The sequence below is a fragment of the Diabrotica undecimpunctata genome, chromosome 3 (assembly GCF_040954645.1).
Source record: "Diabrotica undecimpunctata isolate CICGRU chromosome 3, icDiaUnde3, whole genome shotgun sequence".
NCBI lineage: Eukaryota > Metazoa > Arthropoda > Insecta > Coleoptera > Chrysomelidae > Diabrotica > Diabrotica undecimpunctata.
The window spans coordinates 42,802,278-42,822,435 of NC_092805.1; the positions used below are offsets into that span (position 1 = coordinate 42,802,278).

General features: G+C 31.5%; 1 protein-coding gene across 2 annotated transcripts in view; it reads right to left on the reverse strand.

The window, feature by feature from the left end:
• The window catches only part of LOC140436736 (hydrocephalus-inducing protein homolog), a 371,509-nt gene that overhangs the window by 11,739 nt on the left and 339,612 nt on the right, over nucleotides 1-20,158 (reverse strand). For both annotated transcript variants that reach the window (XM_072525797.1, XM_072525796.1), the window contains 4 exons: nucleotides 16,071-16,213; nucleotides 15,865-16,012; nucleotides 12,210-12,521; nucleotides 7,973-8,203 (listed from right to left, as the gene is read on the reverse strand). In XM_072525797.1, the coding sequence (XP_072381898.1) occupies nucleotides 7,973-8,203; nucleotides 12,210-12,521; nucleotides 15,865-16,012; nucleotides 16,071-16,213 (834 nt within the window). The remainder of the gene's footprint in view (nucleotides 1-7,972; nucleotides 8,204-12,209; nucleotides 12,522-15,864; nucleotides 16,013-16,070; nucleotides 16,214-20,158) is intronic.

A 20,158-nucleotide genomic window follows, 5' to 3' on the forward strand; every position in this document is an offset into this window, starting at 1 on the left:
TAAATTGGGAGATGAGACATATTTTTAAAGTTACCTGTGGTGGTCTTAGAGGACGCAATCTTATTATTTTGAGGTGTTAGGAAAGTATGTATAAGCTTAAGTTTAAGTTTGTGGGGTCGCCACAAAAAAGGGGGGAAGGGTTTTCGCGCCGTATGTCAACAAGGAACAAGGATTTGGACCACTCATCATCAGAGAGAGATATTTTTGTTTTCTGCAGTTTTTTCTTTTATTGATAACACAATTTTTACACGTAATTTAGAAAGGATATAAATATTTGGATTAGGAGAGTTAGAATAGTTTGGGATTTTGAGATTTCAATTAATATTGTTTGTACCATTAATTTTTGATTGTTCACGTACGGAGAACAAAATTTTGAGAATCCTTATATGAGATTTGTTTATTTAAAACTTTTGAGTGTAAATTATTTCATTATTTTTATTTCAATATATAGTGTTAGATCATATGTGTTTTTTATTATTCCGGTATTCTCTGGACCTTATCTTTCACATGTAATAGCATAGATATTGAAGCACAAATTTAACCCTGAGATAAAAGAATTAAAATTGTGATAGAGTAATAATCATATCATTTAAATAATTTTAATTAATCAAAAAAATTAATTAGCTAATTATTGCTTGGCGCACCAAGACTTGAAATATCACAATAACTGGCTTCCAAAACGTGGGGTTTGAAAATATCGCAGCTTTACATTTGAAGGAAGGGAAAGAGATCTGGAATAAGTACAGGTGATCCAGAGATAAAAACATATAACATTGAGGGAATTTGAATTTGAAAGTATTTTGACAATTTTTCCAGGGAATATAAATTTGATTTATTGATTGATCGTAGTTAGTGGATATTTACTGCTATTGAATTATTTGATTTTATTTTCTGTACCAATAGTACATTTGATATTTATTTTGAATTATTTGAATTTTACTGATTGCATATTTGATATTTGTCGTGAAAATTTAATACATTTGGGGAGAAATATTGTCGTGTTCTGAAACATATAGAGTGTTGTAAAATTTCACATTTGGCGGGGACAAAAACAATAACAAAAAGTAACAACATGTCTGTCACAAGGAGACAAAGTAAAATGCAGGAAAGGAAGGAGGATAACAGAGAAGATGAAACAATTTTGGAAGAAGTATCGGATAATGAAGGAAATGTGACAATAGTTGAGGAGAGAAAAGAACTATCAGGAATAGATAAAATATTACAACTAATGCAACTCCAGTCACAAACAATGGCAGAAACAAAACAAACAATAGAGAAAAACCAAAATGAAACATCAAAGAAAATGGATAAAATGGAGAGAAATCAACAAGAAAACCAACGGGAAACAAAACAAACAATGGAAGAAAACCAACGGGAAACAAGACAAGCAATAGAACTAAATAACAGGAATATAGAGCAGCGTTTGGAAAACTATGAACAAGAAATTAAAGGATGTGTTGAGGGGATAAAGAAAGAACTGATACAACAGATAGAAGAAATAACCATAAAGAATGCAAAACAAGAGACAGAGATAAAAGATATCCAAAATACGATGAAGGAAATAAAGATTGTCCAGAAAAAGGAATTAGAACAGTTAGAAGAAAAATTTGAAATGGCGCTACAAGAAGACAGGAAGGACGTAGAAAGAAGATTAAAGCAAAATGAAAAACAAATGGCAGAAATTGAACTAAGAGGGGTAGAGAGAAAAGAAGTTATCATCCATGGAACAAGCGAGGCGAAAATACAATTTGGCGGGGATATTCGGAAAACACACCCAGTACCGTTTGTTAAAAATCTGAAAACCAAATTACAACATATTAGATATTTTGACGATTGCAAAGAAACAATTAGAAACCATTTGAAAGAAGGAGCAGCGTTATGGTATGAAAGCAAGGAAGATGAGTTTGAAAATTGGACAGATTTTGAAAATAAATTTCTCAACTATTTCTGGGGGAAAAATAAACAGAGAGAAATCAACCAAGAGCTACAGAATGGAAAATATCACGAAAAAATGGGAATATCTGAAGAAAGATATGCTTTGCAGATATATAACAATTCAAAATATCTAGAATACAAATATTCTACCGAACAGCTGGTAGAAATGATCAGCAGACATTTTGAGGAAACGTTGGAAGATCACGTGATTTTGAGAAACTATCAAGATATTGATAGTTTGTGCCAATTCCTTCAATTAAAAGAAGCGAAAAGAAAAGAAATGAGAAATAGAAGACAACATGACCAATATAATGGAGCGGAAAGAAGGTATTCATCAAATTATGACCAGAGAAACCGACATCCCAGATCAACAAACGAATATAGGCCGAGAAATTACAATAATTACAATAGACAACAAAATTACGATAACCGGAATGATACACAAAATAGAACAAATGAAAATCACAACAGGAATAGAGATGCACAAAATCCTCCGAATAGGAATACGAACGAACAAAGGGACGATAGAAATAATCAGAGATTCCCACGACAAAACAGAAGAGAGATGAATCATGTGGCAATAGAAAAGGAGGAAGAAGAAGTATTCAATGAATCCAGACAGGATTTTCAATAAGGCATCCACTAAACAAAAGTAAAAAACTCTCCGGTATATTTTGTCACCCGAGAGAGTTTATACAGTTGGCGGGAAACGAAAAACAAAATTCTAATTCCAGTCTAATTTTTTTAGATGCATTTATAAAACATAAAGCGATTAAAATTCTGATTGATTCTGGATCGGAAATTTCGTTAATCAATAAAAAACTAGTAAAAGAATTAAATATGGACAGATTTGTGTATAAGATTCCGAGGGTTGCTTTAGTGGGTGCAAATAATAAAAAATTGACGACAGTAAACGAAGGTTTAGGAGTACGGATCAGAGTGGGAGACAAATTCTATATTATGCAATGTGTGGTAATCGAAGATCTAAATCATGATATGATAGCGGGAATTGATGAATTGAGTGAAAAACATATCACCATCAATTTTTCGAAAAATCAACTGGAAATCAGAGCAGAACCAGACAACATAGAAGAAGAAAAGGAAACAGATAGGAGAAAATTTTCTGAAAGGATAAATGGACAAGAAAAACATAAAGAAATCAATATGACGGTAGAGGATAAATCGAAAGCTCAAGAAAAAAATCAATCCGAAGAGGAAAAGAGAATAAAAAAAAAGAAGAAGAGTTCGAAAAGAAAGCAGGAAAAGAAGGAAGTTATAAGCAGAAAAATGGAAGGAGCCGAAACATGGTGCTCGGAATACCAGATAGAAATTAAAGATAAAGAAAAAATAGAAGAAGAAATAACGGAAGAGGACAGAGAAGAAATGGCAATTATGGACGAGAATCCAGAATTTTGTGAAGAAGTAATACGGACAGTGAACACATGTGAACAAACTGAGGATGAAAGAAAAATAATATGTGGAGAAAACATGGAGAAGGAAATAGAGAAGATTTTAGAAAATTATGGAGATGTTATTAATGAAGAAAGCCGAGTGGCTAAAAATTATGAACATTCTTTTAAAGTTAAAAACTTAGAAAATTTTAAATCGAAAACATATCCAATCCCGTATAAATACAGGCAAAGCGTCGGACAGGAAATTGAAAATATGATCAAAGACAAGGTGATCGAAAGATGTGACTCTCCATATATCAACCCGATAGTATGCGTAAAAAAATCAAATGGTGATTTGCGATTATGTTTAGATGCAAGAAACATTAATTCGCACACAATCGCGCAATACGAAGCGCCTTTGAACATAGAAGCTATTTTTGGACGAATCACAGGATCACACATTTTCTCCAAAATCGATTTGAAACACAGTTTTTGGTTAATACCTTTGGCAGAAAAGTGTCGAAATTATACCGCTTTTTCTATCGACGGAGTGGTGTACCGATTTAGGGTAGTACCATTTGGACTACAAAGTGCATGCGCTGCTTTGGTTCGCGCATTACACACAATTTTAAATAGGCATGGAGAATTTGTTGTACATTACATAGATGATTTATTAATTTTCTCACCGGATATAACAAGCCATCTACGACATATTCATACTGTTCTCGAAGAACTTGATCAAGCCGGATTAAAATTTAATATTCAAAAGTGTCAGTTTTTCCAAAAAGAGGTATTGTATTTAGGATTCAAATTAGACACAAAAGGGATTTGTCTTGCAGAAGATAGAATTGAAGTCATAAACAACTACCCTAGGCCAACCAATTTAAAAACTTTGCGGGGATTTTTAGGAATGGTAAACTATTTCAAAAAGCTGATACCAGACCTCAGTACAAAAGAAATACCGCTAATAGCATTACTTAAGAAAAATGTCAGATGGAAATGGGGAACGGAACAAGAAATCGCTTTCAAAAATTTAAAAGGAGCGTTTTCCACAGCTGTAAGAGTGCACCACCCAAGATATGAGCAACCTTTCATTCTCAGGACCGATGCTTCCATAAAAAAATTTGCAGGGGTGTTATCACAGATACAAGACGATATAGAGGTGCCAATATGTTTTGTTTCCCGTGTAACCAAAACGTATGAGAGAAAATACAGCGTTACTGAATTAGAGTTTGCCAGTGTGTTATTTTGTGTAAACAAATTACGTTTTTACCTACTTGGGGCAAGATTCACCATTGAAACGGACCATGCAGCGTTGGTACACATAATGAAAAATAGGTTGGTAAATAATAGAATTCATAGGGGCATTCTTTTACTCCAAGAATATGATTTTGAATTTAAATATATCAAAGGAACGGACAATATTTTGGCTGATGCATTGACGAGAGATGAACAATTCCGCAAAGAGGATCACAAAACTCTCCACGTAGGCATGAACATAATGAGAGAAGAAGCAGGCTTATTTTCTTTGGCCAAAATCAGGGAAAATCAGGAAGAATTGAATGAAAGAGAAAAGCAAAGGGCTGAACAAGAAAATAACCTATATTTTAAGAGGGTCGATGGTAAAGAACTCTATGTAATCACGGAGCAAATGGCAAAAGAAGTTTTTTTAAAGTTACACTGTGACAACGGGCATATTGGAAGTAGAAAGGTGTGGCTTATGTTCAGGGAGAACTACATTTGTCGACAGGACTATACAATAGCCAAAGAGGTGACTCGAAATTGTGTGACATGCCAAAAGTGTAAAAGTAGGAACTTTAAAAATGAAAACGTCACAAAAAACGTCGTAGCTCGGAGGAAACTGGATATTGTTGCTATTGATATGTTGAGCGATTTGATACCAACAACTCAACGGAATAAACACATATTAGTTATGGTGGATCTTTTCTCAAAATATGTTAAATTGTACGCATGCAGAACCACAAAAGGAATTGAAATACTTAGGAAAATAGACAATTTTGTAGAAACGGTGGGAAGACCAGACAATATTTTATTGGACAATGCGACATATTTTAGGAACGAACGTTTTAAAAGGGAATTAAGAGAGAGGGGCATCGATACAAAATTTATAAGCATCCGTCATCCACAGAGCAACCCATCGGAGCGTTTTATACAAGAAGTCACAAAATTTCTACGAATTGCCGCGGAAGAACATCATCGACATTGGGACAGAAAAGTGTTTGAGATCGAGACCTATTTGAATTATGCTCCAAATACGGTTACCAAAGAGACGCCTTTATATATAATGAAAGGAACAATGCCTACAAGACCGTGGGAAGACACCGCCCCCAGACAATACAAAGAAGTGATCGAGTTGGTTCAAAGAAGATTGAGACGAAGTGGAGAGAAATATCTCCAAAGACAAGAGAGAACCCGAAGAAGAAGGCCGATCAAATTCCAGAAAGGAGATAAAGTCTTAGTGAAGGCACTGAGGGTGTCGAATTTACAAAATGGTGTTTGTGCTAAATTGATGCCGATATTTGAAGGTCCATATAGGGTCAATACGGAAAATGGGGTGAATAGTTATGAATTAGCGCACATAGAGACCGGAAATATACGGGGTATTTTTAACATTCACGACATCTATCAATATCATGAATAGATTTTAATAACATAGTGAAATGATTTGATCCTGGAAAACTTTTGTCATTTTAAAATTTAACAAAGAGTTTTCGGCAGATCAAATGGCGGGGATTTGTTATGATATGTAAAATCAAGAAAATATTGGTTTGTTTAAAATATTTCAAAGTTCAACAAAAAATTAAAATAATTCAGAAAGTATAACCAACAAACATTTCTAAGAAGGAAAGTTATTAAATTCTTGGATTATCTGTACTAAACAAAAAGTAAGCTTTACATAAATTATTTCTTTGTAATACTTCAGTTGACCCGCATAAGTTTAAGTGAAACAAAAGACAAATTGAAACGGGTTTTTACAAATACATTAGTGCAGTGATTAAAGACAATAGAAGATATTTTAGAAAGAGGTTTTTGTTAGTTTTAAGAATTATAGAAAATAATATTTGTAAATAAGTTTTAGGAAATTTTATAATTATAGGTAAAAATTTGTTTGTTATCGAAATGAAAAAATGGGGAATTGTGACGAGTTTTGATTGGCGGAGATTGAAAAAGGTGGGATAAGGAAAGTTTAGCTAGATTGAGGAGAGACAAAATATAGGCAGTTGGTTTCCAAGTCTTTGAGAAGAACATTGTTTGTTCTCTGGCGATTCCGAAGAAGTAGCAAGCAGTAGTGTTGAATGTTAGTGAGTTTTTGTGGAGTTAGTGTATCTGACAGAAGCTATAGCAGCCAAATATTGTAAGTCATATTTTTCTACTTATATTCCAAGAGTCACTGTTCAGGCCAACGAGAGATTCAGTTTATCGTAAAGAGAAGATATTCCAAGAGTCATTTTATCACTCGGGCCAACGAGAGATTCAGTGTATCGAGAGGAGAAAGGCTATCATAATTTGAATGATTTGTGCTTTTGAAGGAGATCATTAAGGACGATATACTTGCAACAATCTGTTGTAAGATTGCTGATTACATAGGGAGCGGTTGAGAGGAGATAATACAGTCAACAAGGAACAAGGATTTGGACCACTCATCATCAGAGAGAGATATTTTTGTTTTCTGCAGTTTTTTCTTTTATTGATAACACAATTTTTACACGTAATTTAGAAAGGATATAAATATTTGGATTAGGAGAGTTAGAATAGTTTGGGATTTTGAGATTTCAATTAATATTGTTTGTACCATTAATTTTTGATTGTTCACGTACGGAGAACAAAATTTTGAGAATCCTTATATGAGATTTGTTTATTTAAAACTTTTGAGTGTAAATTATTTCATTATTTTTATTTCAATATATAGTGTTAGATCATATGTGTTTTTTATTATTCCGGTATTCTCTGGACCTTATCTTTCACATGTAATAGCATAGATATTGAAGCACAAATTTAACCCTGAGATAAAAGAATTAAAATTGTGATAGAGTAATAATCATATCATTTAAATAATTTTAATTAATCAAAAAAATTAATTAGCTAATTATTGCTTGGCGCACCAAGACTTGAAATATCACAATAATATATATATATATATATATATATATATATATATATATATATATATATATATATATATATATTCCTCAGTTGTATCTCTAGTCTTTTGCAATTTCTCTTTCATGATTTTATTGTGTTGTCCAACTATATTAAATAGAACTGGAGATCAAGAACAGCCCTCTAAAACTTAAAAAAACTTAACCACAAGAAAAAAGCAATATAATATAGAATTACTATAAAGAACAACTAATAAGAGAGGTCTGCTGGGATAGTCGACATCTCTAGCATTATTTAATATACACTTGGAAATTACAGTACAATACAAAGACATGGGAGGAAATCGGAAGCAATAGGAATATCAGTCAAAAATGAATACATACCTATAATACATCATACTTTACTATGCAGACAATTGATTAAGCATTAATGTAATGGAAAAGAAATAGATAACAAAAGACGAAAGAAGAGCAAGTGGAAATGAGTGTATCTAGGTATATTATACCTCAGTGTAAATTAATTACCTTTGTATACGGTTGCATATTAAAGAACCTCTCATAATGCAACTCTGCTGATCCTCCATTCAAGTTAAAGACAACTGATATATTTATAGGGTTTTCTAGTTTAATACTGGTTTTGATAGCATGTCGAACGCATGTTTCCAGTTCTTTAGTAGGTTTCTGTACTGGTGGAAGTACTTTGACGGTTATGTCATAAAATAAATATTCTTCAGTATCTTGATCTTTAAAAATAACCTGTAAAATAAACACAAAATAAACATTTGTGTCAACAACACAAGACCATAAAGTACACAATCGTACTATGATGTTTTCTTTATTAGTGCGTCACAAATTAGATATTTACGTAAACTGTTACTATTATTGTTGCTACTTTTAGAGAAAAAGTCACCCAGTGACGTATATCTTGTAATGCGTTTGCAAGATACTTTTATTTTAGTATTTTATTTAGAAGGTAAAAGAAATAATAAATTAGACTTACTCACAATCAATTTAATTTAACTATCCAGACGACCGGTTTCGCTTTCTACAATATGCAAAGCATCTTCAGGTCTCGATACAAAGTTAAATAAATGATGCCGGTACTCTATTAATTGATGGTTGAAAGAACATGGTTCAAACTATCCTGTATTGTTGATTGGAGAACTTAAGCCTGCTATTGTAATTGTTTGACAGTAAACGGGGAAGTTCTTGAGGAGACAGATTTTACCCAATGAAGTAGAGATAGGTGTAATGTGATTGTTTGTTAGATGAAAGTAATGTTCCATACCATTGAGTTATTTAAAAGTTATTTATATTTATTCTAGAGATATATTTATGAAATGTGTGTTATTTATTGAGATTTTATTTTATGAAGGTGACAGTTGTAAGACAATTAATGAGATTAGATGTACAAATTGTGTGGGTGTGCAATTCTTTCAACTTGTAATTATCAAATTTCTTTGATAAAGTTCTATTGAAATATATGGCAAATGATTGCAAAGTCAAGTATTTAAAGTTAAAAATTAAGGACAATTTAAGACACACAGAAAACACACAGAAAACACTTAAAAGGGGGACGAAACAAACATTAAAAAAAGGGGGAAGGACTTGAATGCACTGCATCTCTTACTTGGAGACAATGAGTTTTTTTTTTCTTTTTCTTTTTTTCTTTTCTTTTACCTTTTGAAATTGACTCACACAAGCAACACATTCATTATTTTATTTAGGTTTCCTAAGTGTTTTCTATAGGCCCAATATTCATATTTCAGTTTGTCTGCTGCTTTAGAAACATGTGTGTATTACTCAATGCCATTCTTATTTGGCTTAGCAAGGGTGTTTTTGTGCCACTCGTTTTTCTAGCTTAATTTTGTAGAAAATTTGGTTAAAAAGTTTACTGCTTGGTATATCGCCTTGGTACATTACTTTTAATTATTTCTTTTTTGGTAATTGCACACATGGTCTTTGTTTTTATTTTTTCCACTAGGATGTATAGAAGTCTGAGATGAAGATCTATGACAGCTACTAGGCATGTCATCTAAACCTGCTATGCATACATGATATTGACTGTTAAAATATGCAGTTTGTTCCCTGTATAGATTTTTTATAATTGCAATATTTTTGTAGTCGATATAATAGATCGATAGTATTTCTATTAGATTTGTGGTTTAACTCGGTCGTGTCTTTTCGTGATAAACAAATAAAAAAATATGTGTTCTCATTAGTCACTTTATTTTTGAAGCAATACTTAAAGAGCTCGAATAGTACTTCTCTGGATGCGATCCATACTGATTTGTTACTATATTTGTTCATTTCTGTATGCATTGGTTTATTATTCTGAGTAAGATTAAAAATATTACTTACTAATTAACCCGCCGAACTTCGTACCGCTTTAAAATTAAATAATATATTAAAGTTCAATAAGCCCTGTTTTCGAGTCTGTTAAGTAACAATAATATCTGAATAATGAAATGAATCCGGTAGAGGTGTCAATAGCGACTACCATTTTTAATATCTAACAACTGCTTCAAAAACAGAATTGAACTTTGATCTTGTTGCAAAAACTCTCGCATGTTATTTGTCAATTGGAGCATCTTTGCATGCCGCCACAAATTGGATGATATTAGGCATGCGTTTAATTCGTCTGCAGCAGTTAATTGGGGAATAATTATAAAATAAGGAACAGTGTGATAATAGAATTATGGCTCCATCAGAAATGCTTTTGATTGTCATGAATATATTTCAAAGTTCTGTCCAATCCCTGTAATAATCAATTGTGGGTCAATTTACATTCATCCCAAACGATTAATTTGAATAGCTGTAAAATCTTGGCCATTGCTATATTTTTGGCGATGTCGCGATCAGCTGTTTTATTAATTTGTTGCAGATATGCCAGATGAAGCCAACGCTAGGGCTACTGCGATCTGATCCTTGACAATAACAATAAAATAAGTTATGTTTTTTTGTAATAATATAAGTCAGAAAATTATATAGTTTTAGTAATTGTAAGGGTAGCTTCTGGAAGAAGAAGACTTGTTATAATATTAACATTAAAAAAAAATTAAGAAAATTAATTTTAAAGAGTGCAAAAAAATTTGCTGAAAAATTTGATAAAAAAATAAAAATATCTAGTAAACTGATAACTTTAGGTCCTTTATAAAATTTGAAGTACGATATTAGTACTTTTCTATTTTCTATAATGTTATAAAATACAGGATGTTTTATTTAAAATTACCAAGAAAATAATGTATTTGCATTCTGACTTACCCTGTAGTTGATTTAACAAATATTATAAAAACGAATATGTTTTATAATTTTTAACAATTATTAAAAAACTATGGTTGCAATAGATCAATATTCTTGTACTCCTTTTTAATTATACAGGGAGTTAAACTTGATACGATTTTCAGATAATATTGGTTATAACTTTTTAAATACCTGGTATAACATAATAAAATTTTACATTGTTATGATGTGGAAGTAAAGCAGATTTCAAATTTAAAATAAAATACAGGGTGTTCCATTTAAAAAACATAAGTTTGGTCTGCCACTATCTTATGGAACACCCTGTAAGATTGTAACTAATTTTAAAATGTGGAGTTTAAAGCTGCCTACAATTTTTGTTACTAATTTTTTTTTTGTAATTTATACAATAACAGATCTACTAAGATATCTTAATTGTTATAAACAAAGCTGCTATGAATTAAATAAAAAAAGAGCCTAACTTTATCCCAAATTATTTTAGGACACATTTTTTTTCTTTTAAATTTGTGAAAAAATTTAGGCTTTTTAAATATAAAAAATAATATTCTTACAGGCAATGGTTAAAAAGTTATTCTATTTGTTTATAAGCAAAAAATCGACATGTTTTTGCAAAATTATTTTGCAATATTTAAAATTAATTTTCCTAATTTTTTTTAATGTTAATATTAGAACAAGTCTTCTTCTTCCAGAAACTATCATTACAATTACTAAAACTATATAATTTTCTGACTTATATTGCTGCAAAAAAATAATTTAAGATAAACAAATGAAATAACTTTTAAACTATTTGACCGATCACTTTGAAATTTTAACAATATTTTAAGCACTCCAAGACACATCATTTCATAAAATATAAATGTTATAAGTTTATTTTCAAAAAAGTTATTAACATTTATAAAAAACCGAAATTTTTGACCTATTTTGCAATTTCCTAAGCAACAAATAAGGATGCAAACATTTAGAAAACGCCATTTTGAAGGTTTTTATATGACTTGAAAGTTTTTTCTCTTGTAAAATTTGTTTAAAATGCTTCACTTTTTGCCGATAGACGAAAAAAGCAAAAATTTTCCGTTTTTTGACCTTAATTTGTTAATAACTAATTAAGTCCAAAAAATCGACTGCAGAAAACATATAGGTTTTTGTTACAGAGGTCCATACTATTTAAAACAACTGTTGTTTGCCTGGCCGGACGAGTTTCAAAAACAGGGTACTTTTTTTGCTTATTTCCCTGGCCTACCAGGAAAAAAGCACATATCGGCACAGGGTGAATTTGCTTGTTGGGGTATTTCGTAACTACTGTTAAAATTTCAAGTAAATCGATGCATCTTCGAGGAAATCGGAGGTAAAAACCTTGATTATTTTTTTCTAATAATATTGACACATTTTATGACAACACAGAAACAACATTCAAATGCGTCCACACACTATTTGGTTAATAAAGATCTACACCTATTGCTTTAAAATAACTAACTTTTAATATATTATACAAGGAAATACGTACATTGAAATCTAAAACTTCTTCATTAATAATATAAACATTCCATTCATAACCCTTAACTTCATTTGGTCTAAGTTCAACAGTTTCTAACCCAGACACTTTGTACAAAGTCTTTAGTGTTGGGATGCTTTTTAAAACTGTTTCTACTTGACAACAGATTTTGGCATTCGTCCAATTTCTTATTTGTAATATTTGGGAATGATTATACTTGGCTCTGATCTCAATCCATATTTTTTTCTCGGGCAAAGGTGCTACGGCTGTTCCAACTAAGGCATAAATGATTTCTTTGTCGTCTAGGGGTAATATAAGAAGACCCTAAAATACATTGTTAAACTTAATGATGATACTATGATACACTACTCATATTATGTATATATATATATATATATATATATATATATATATATATATATATATATATATATATATATAATACAAAATTAGTATTTCTTGGATTTAGGTTCAATAAGTAATATTAAATTTGGAACTAGATTTTTTTCTTCCATTAAAATCAACGTTTCGGTAAGTGACCCTTGCCTTTGTTAAGATTCTAAAATGTACAAGATTAGGAACAAAAATTTATTGTAATATATAATTATTTATTGTCATTAATATATAATTATTTTTATATGGGCTCGTTGGTCTTTTCGAAAAAAGTAAAGTGGAGATATAACTTTAAGAGTTTTTTATGGTGTTATATTTATTAATATTTAAATCAGATTGAAATATATTTTATTAAGGTTCTGTGTATCTTTTTTGTCATTGATTGCGTTAATATTTCTTTTATTTATTTCTTTGGCTAAAAGATTCGTTAATTGTTCGGATAAACCTTTTATATATGGAAGAGTTATATACGTAGTCTTGATACTGTTGGGTTTATTGTTACTTGTATTGTTGTAAAATTTATTTAGTCTTGATTTGTACATAGTTTCGATTATATGTTCGGGATATGCATTATTTACGAGGGCATTTTTTTCTTTTTTTATTGCAGTTGGTCTGTATTCTGGATCTATTAGCTTTATAGATATATCAGCAAGACTTATAATTACAGACTTCTTATGGAAGAATGGATGATGAGATTTATAATTGAGATATTATGCAAACCATGTTTCTTTTGTAAACCACATAGTTTTAACTGTGTTAATAATGCGATCTAAGGTAATACCCAGAAAATTTAGTTTATTAATCTGTTCAATTTCTATAGGAAACTTTAATTTTGGATGGTAACTGTTAAAATTATTTAAAATTTCGTTCATTATATTTGTTGGAATAGTACAGATACAGTCATCGATATGGCGGTAGAAAAATGGTACATTAAAACCTGGATTCGAATTCTGGATTGAAAATATATTGGACAAACCAGTCAACTGTTTCAATCTAGAATTCGTTCTCACAAATATTACTCACTGCGCTCACAAAACATGAAAATGAGTAAAAGCATAAATTTAACTTTAAAAACATCAAAATTTTAAAAACCAAGTAAAAAAAAAAACAGGGAGATATACGAATCAGTAGAAATAAAAAGACGCAATCAATGACAAAAAAAAATACACAGAATCTAAATAAAATATATTTCAATATGATTTAAATATTAATAAATATACACTATAAAATACTCTTAAGCTATAACATATCTCCACTTAATCTTTTTCGAAAACTCCAACGATACGTCCATATAAAAATAATTATATATTAATGAGAGTAAACCATGAGATATCAGATATCAATTTTTACTTCTGTCAATTCATTAATAACAGTGTCCCGTTCTACGTTTTGGTAAGTTTTTTTATATATTTTAAAATAACTTTTTGTTTCTAATCCTGTACATTTTAGAATCTTGACAAAGGCAAGGATAACCTGCCGAAACGTTGATTTCAATGGCGCAATAAAATCTAGTTCCAAATTTAATATTAGTTATTAAACCTTAACCAAAGACATACTAATTTTATATTAAATCTAGTGTGATACAAGAAACTACATAAAGCTATATACTCTATATATACTGTGACACTTTTGATGTAAGGAAGAAAAGCTTTCGTATGATGAGGGTCTGAGTCTTTGGGTTGGGATTGAGAGGGAAATTGATGCTTGTGAATGATTTTATTTTCGTGTTAACCGTTTTGGATGAGGGCTTGTTTTAAACTAGAGAGCTCAGCGGATCTCCTTGCATCATCGCAGAGGCGTATTGATCTGAAGACAAGGGTATTAATGACTAAATTCATTTGTGAAGGTGGATGATAAGAGCTAACATGTAGGTAACGATGGGTATGGGTGAGTTTTCGATAAAAAGAGTGACGAAAACCTTGGGATTGATTTTTGTTTGGGCAGAAACGGTAGGAATGAATCAGTTTTCACCTTCACCGTGAACTGGATACTAGGATGTATACCATTCAGATGGGTTTGAAGAGACACCAAAGCATCCCTGCCATGGGGCCAAATATCGTAGCCAACATATAGGTTTGAGCATTCATATGGATAGTGCTCGGGCCTCGCAGTCTTCTATAAAGATATTGGCAATTACTGGAGATAGTGGGGATCCCATTGGGACTCGATTAACACGATTTATTTGAAAAGTGGAGAAAATCAGTGGTAAATAAAATTTTATACAAGAAAAGAGAATATAAGCTAATGTAAGAAATATACAAAACTATTAGGCTATAAGGCAGAAGAACAAAGTGAGTCGGAACATAAAAAGTATGCCTCATAAAATTTAAGGAAATATGGTTAGTACTATTGAAGATTTAGTGATCGTAAAACGAAGTCTACAAAAGAAAAGGAAAGCTTGTATAAAGACTAGCTAGAAAATAATTCTTATACATATCTTTACAATTAAAAGGTACTAAACACCAACTATCTGTTGGAAAAACTAGAGTATTATCAGATAAAAATATATAAGAATATTACATCGTCAAGATCTATAGACCAATAAGATAAAATAGACATATAGGATATATAGAAATATAGGTAATGGCCTATAAATACATAGGTCAAGAGATTGGTACAGGAAAAGATAACCAAAAAGTTGAGCTTCTCTGTTATATAAGACTGACTGGGGCAGCCTTCTCAAGTTGAATCACATTTTTAAATCGTCCGACATACCAATATGTCGTAAAAGAGAAACCTTTAATCAGTGTGTTTTGCCAGTGTTGACTTACGGAGCGGAAACGTTGACTAGGACAAGGAGAACAGTGAAAAAGATCCATGTAGCTCAAAGGACAATGTGCTATGTTTGGCTTTTTAAAACGAGACAAGATCCCAAACCGCCAGCCACGACGAAGATCAAAAGTAACTGATGCAGTACAAAGAAAAACAACAATAAAGTGAAACTGGGCAGGTTACGTGGTTCGAATGACAGATAACAGATATACAAAGCTGATACTGGAATAGAAACAAAGAGATGATGCCTACCGAAGCAGAGGTCGTCCACCAACACGTTGGACTGGCGATCTAAAACGTTGCCATAGGAATTGGATGCAAGAGGTACAAGATCGAAACAGATGGAAAATTATGAGGAAGATCTATGTCCAGCAGTGGCCAAGCTAAGATTGACTGGTGATGATAATGATGATTACATCGTTAAGATAAACATATATGTTTGTGAAAAAATTGCCAAACATCTACTATCACTGACTATTTAAACTATCAAAATGTATATTACTGTATCATTGCTGTCCAAAGTTGTCATTCGTTTAGGATAATAATCAACTGGGATCGATGCTGTTGAATTTGGTTCAAGCAATATTTCTGCAGGCACTGTAAAGATGCTGTTTGAAACTGTAGGCTTTATACGCCAATGTAGCTTATTGCTAAAAGTAACAGTATTATTTGTAAAATTGTGTATATGTTACAGTATTTCAGACTTACGAGTTTGTGAGTGAAACATGCTGTGTACATTTTTCTCGAACTGGACAAAAAAACTGGATTGTTTCTCTTGGCTCAGGTAGATCTATTGTATTAGCCACTAATGAAAGTTCCAGAATGTGTTTGTTGTCTACTAAACACTTACACTGAAAGCAAATAAGTCAATTTTACTATAGTAATAATAATAAATAAATATAATAAATATTAATAATAAGATGCTAGTAAAGGAGTAAATTCGTATAAAAGTCACCCATAAAGAAAGTATCTTGTTTGAAGTGAAGTAATGGATCTATTATTCATATCCTTTCACATATTGTCGCAATAACTATTATTTTCTGCATTGCAACCTACGTTGCAAAGAACATGTTACATTGTCGATGCATTGTTGTTTTTGATCAAATGTTAAACATATGGCACCGATTTTAAACATAGCTTTCTCATTGACAAATATTCCTGCACTATTATAATACATAGTCTTCTGATATCTTCAACTCCTTTGCTATCTTACGTAATTTCAATTTATGATTAGCCAAATTTGTTTTTGTTGATTTTTTAGTGTTTTCTGAGAAAAACAATTCTGAATTTACAGATACTACAGCGAAACAGTCAAAATGCAAATAGACCTATCCACAGAAATTTAGAAAAATGTTAAAAATAGTTTTGTTAATTATTGACTGACGTGGTAGTCTTTAATTTTCAAATATTTTTAACTCTAAATTCTTAAATAGGTATCATAAAATGGGACGAAATTGATCACAATTAAAATTATTCATTCAAAAATATGATAGTAAATTGGAATTTTTTTTTACATATTTTGTACTAATATGATCCAACAAGATCTATATTAAATATTTCTCCATAAAAAATATTTTGACTAAAAAATGCAAACAACTGGATGAACAATTTCATACCCTGAATGGGACGAAATTAATATCCCATTTTTAAGGGAATGAAAATAGCATAATGCCGGCCGATCATGTTCACCCTACGTTATAAATATATTTAAAAAAATGTAAGCATTCTAAAAAATGTATACTGGGGCGAAATTGATGATTGCAATTTAAACCACAATTTGCTTTTCTACAGATTTATTTTATTCACACAAAAAACAAAAATATGCTAATTTGCCCTTACAAACAAAAGTTATCAATGATTTAAAAAAAAAACTGAACCAAAGAGCCATATGTATTAAAAACTATTATTTTCTAAAAATTGTAATCGTATGAAACAGGTCATTAAAAGTAAACTTTAATATGCTTAAACCAAAGAATAACAAAGTTGAGCTAGTACTGTAATGTAGAACACTAAAAAACATAATTTTAAACATCTTTGAATATGTACATTAAGTTTAAAGTAATATTCTAAATCTACATTACAGTCAACCCGTTTTTTAAACATACAAGCTGTTTCTGCTGAATTAAGGAATTCAGGATATGGTAAAATGGCAATGTTATCACTCACTCCAACCAAAAATTTATCATGTTCGACCAGTCTAAAGGCCTTCTTTACTTCATGCGTAGATTTATATCATACAACGTCTAGATTCTTTTTATTGGCTTTTTGAATTTTAGCAACATAGCGATAGTATTGCTTCTTCCTTCTTTCTCCCAATACCTTTAATAACAGAAAAACTCCTTATTTGATGTCATCCTTGTTATAGGCAAAATATTCAACTCCATAATTATTGTCAGACTCATCCAAGATAGACGTTTCACTTTCTGTTTCATTATCACTTGGTGGCTCTTCTTCACTGTCACTTTCAGTTACATCAGGCTTTTTCCTTAGTTTGGTTCACTTAATATTTCGCCTGGATGGCGCAGCTGAATATCTTTTCTCATAATGTACCAAAAGGTTGTCGATTCTATTACTTCATCTTCTCTAGGTAACTTATTTAAACCTTTTTTGGGGGAGAAAGGGTGAATTCCCGCAGCTGCAAAGGAGGAAACAATAAGCGCTGTTTTCGTCTGCTGTTTTTGATTTTTGTCCATGTGCTGAAAGGTAGTGTTTAACAAGTTTGGAAAATCTTTATTATCTATTGTGGTTAATGTGGGATGGCAGTTTTTTCAATCACTAAAAGTTTCCCTCTAAGCCATCTGAAAGGGACGGAAAAAACCGACATTTTGTGGTTTGGTCAAACGTGTTGAGTTTTTGACCAAATATATAAAGCTCACATTGTTTTGTTCGCACGAAAATATAACCCCATCGGTAAAATGTGGGAAAAGTTTATCTTCTATGATGATTTTTCGCCCTTCAAGACATTTTGTATGTGGTAAAAAGGTCAAAGTAAACCAATCCGTAAATGTCTGTGAATCTATCCATCCATGATGGGTGCGATTATATCGAAGAAGGTGGTAACAGCAATCCTGAAGCCGAAGCACACATCAATACAGTCGTTGCTGCTTTAGTAAAATTAAAAACCAGTTCGGGATATTTGGTGCCACGTTGAAATATCATTTTCTTATTTCTGGGGTTATCTTATACATTGGTCTTGTCGCAATTAAATCTATTATTAGGTGGAATATTTTTTAATTCTCTACGCAAATTCTCGAAGTAGGCAACTAAAGTTTCTTTTGAAATATTAGCTATAGGTCTTTTAATATTGATCGCCACTTTTTGGGTAATTTCTCCTTTATGCCGTCTCAGTAATGAATATACCCAGTCAGTTCCAGAACTACTTTGGGCTAAATATTTTATATCTAGCAAGTCAAGGGGAAATCCCCACTTGTCTTATATTGTAGCACGCTGTATAATGGTTTTTTCTTCGTTCGTGGAAAATACAGTCTGCCCACCATTTTTTCTTTCATGTCGGCCATTATAGCGGTTATTAAGGGTTCATAGGTACATAGGGAATTTTATTATCTTCGACAACGCGACGTAAGAACCATCCTTCCTTAAGAAGTTTCTGGAGGGCATTTTCCACCCTTAATTCGCCATAGTACTTATATGGACGAGCACCAAATTTTCGTATATAATTTCGAACCATTTATTCTGAAAAGAAAGCACTAATTTAAGATTTCTTCAGAAACAATGTTATCAAATTCGTCCCTGGTGGAGATCAATTTTGCACCACAGACTTGATCAAATTAGCACCATTGTGAATTTTTAAATTTCCCGCGTAAATTATGATACCCTAAAAAATAGCGTGTTTACATGTGTTGACAGGGAACATTAACTATTAAGATAGTTAGTTAAAATCGCACATTTTTGCAGTTTTTATCAGGCAGCGGAAAGTTAGGACGCTACTACTAGAAAGAAACTTATCAAAAATATAGCCATAATTAAAACAAGCTTTTTCCGGGAGTTTGGCCCTGATAGCGATAAAATCTACCACGTTATCAGCTGTCCCGAAATATAGTCATTTAAAATGGTAAAAACAAATCATAATTTAATATTTTATACCTCCACTACAAATTTAAGTGCGTAAGTTAGTGCTGACAATATTATCTCAAGTCAGTAGCACTTCTTTTCGTATTATTTTTGCAACAATAACAAAATAACCTTTAAAATAATACCTACGTAAAGAGATAACAAAAATTCCAGTTGGGTCTTGACCAGTTTTTTGGACCGGCCACAGGACCGGCTCAACTTCTGATCAAGAAAATTATTAAAATGACTTTATACAACAATAATACTACTCACAACTCCACTAAACACAGTTACTCAGATGTCGTAAATTATTTTAAACATCCAACAAAACAACAAGCAATAGTCATTTCCAGCATTCAAGGTACAAAAATCCATGATTACGTCCTAGCTGTTGGATCGCTAGTGGGTCCAATTAATGTACTTTTTGCCTTCAGAATTGCTAACAATAGGATATGCATATACCTCTCTTCAAAAAACACTGTTGATGCTCTTCTACATTCTTATAAATATATCGAAATAAATGGATGTCAAGTCGAAGTAAGAAGATTAATTTCTCCAGCCCAGAGACTTCTAATATCTAATGCATGTCCTACAATCCCGAACGAAATAATTGAACAAGAATTACAAAAACTTGGTATTCACACTGTATCCAAAATGACTTTTCTTCGAGTAGATATGTCTGAAAGTGAGTACAGTCATGTTCTGAGCTTTAGAAGGCAATCATT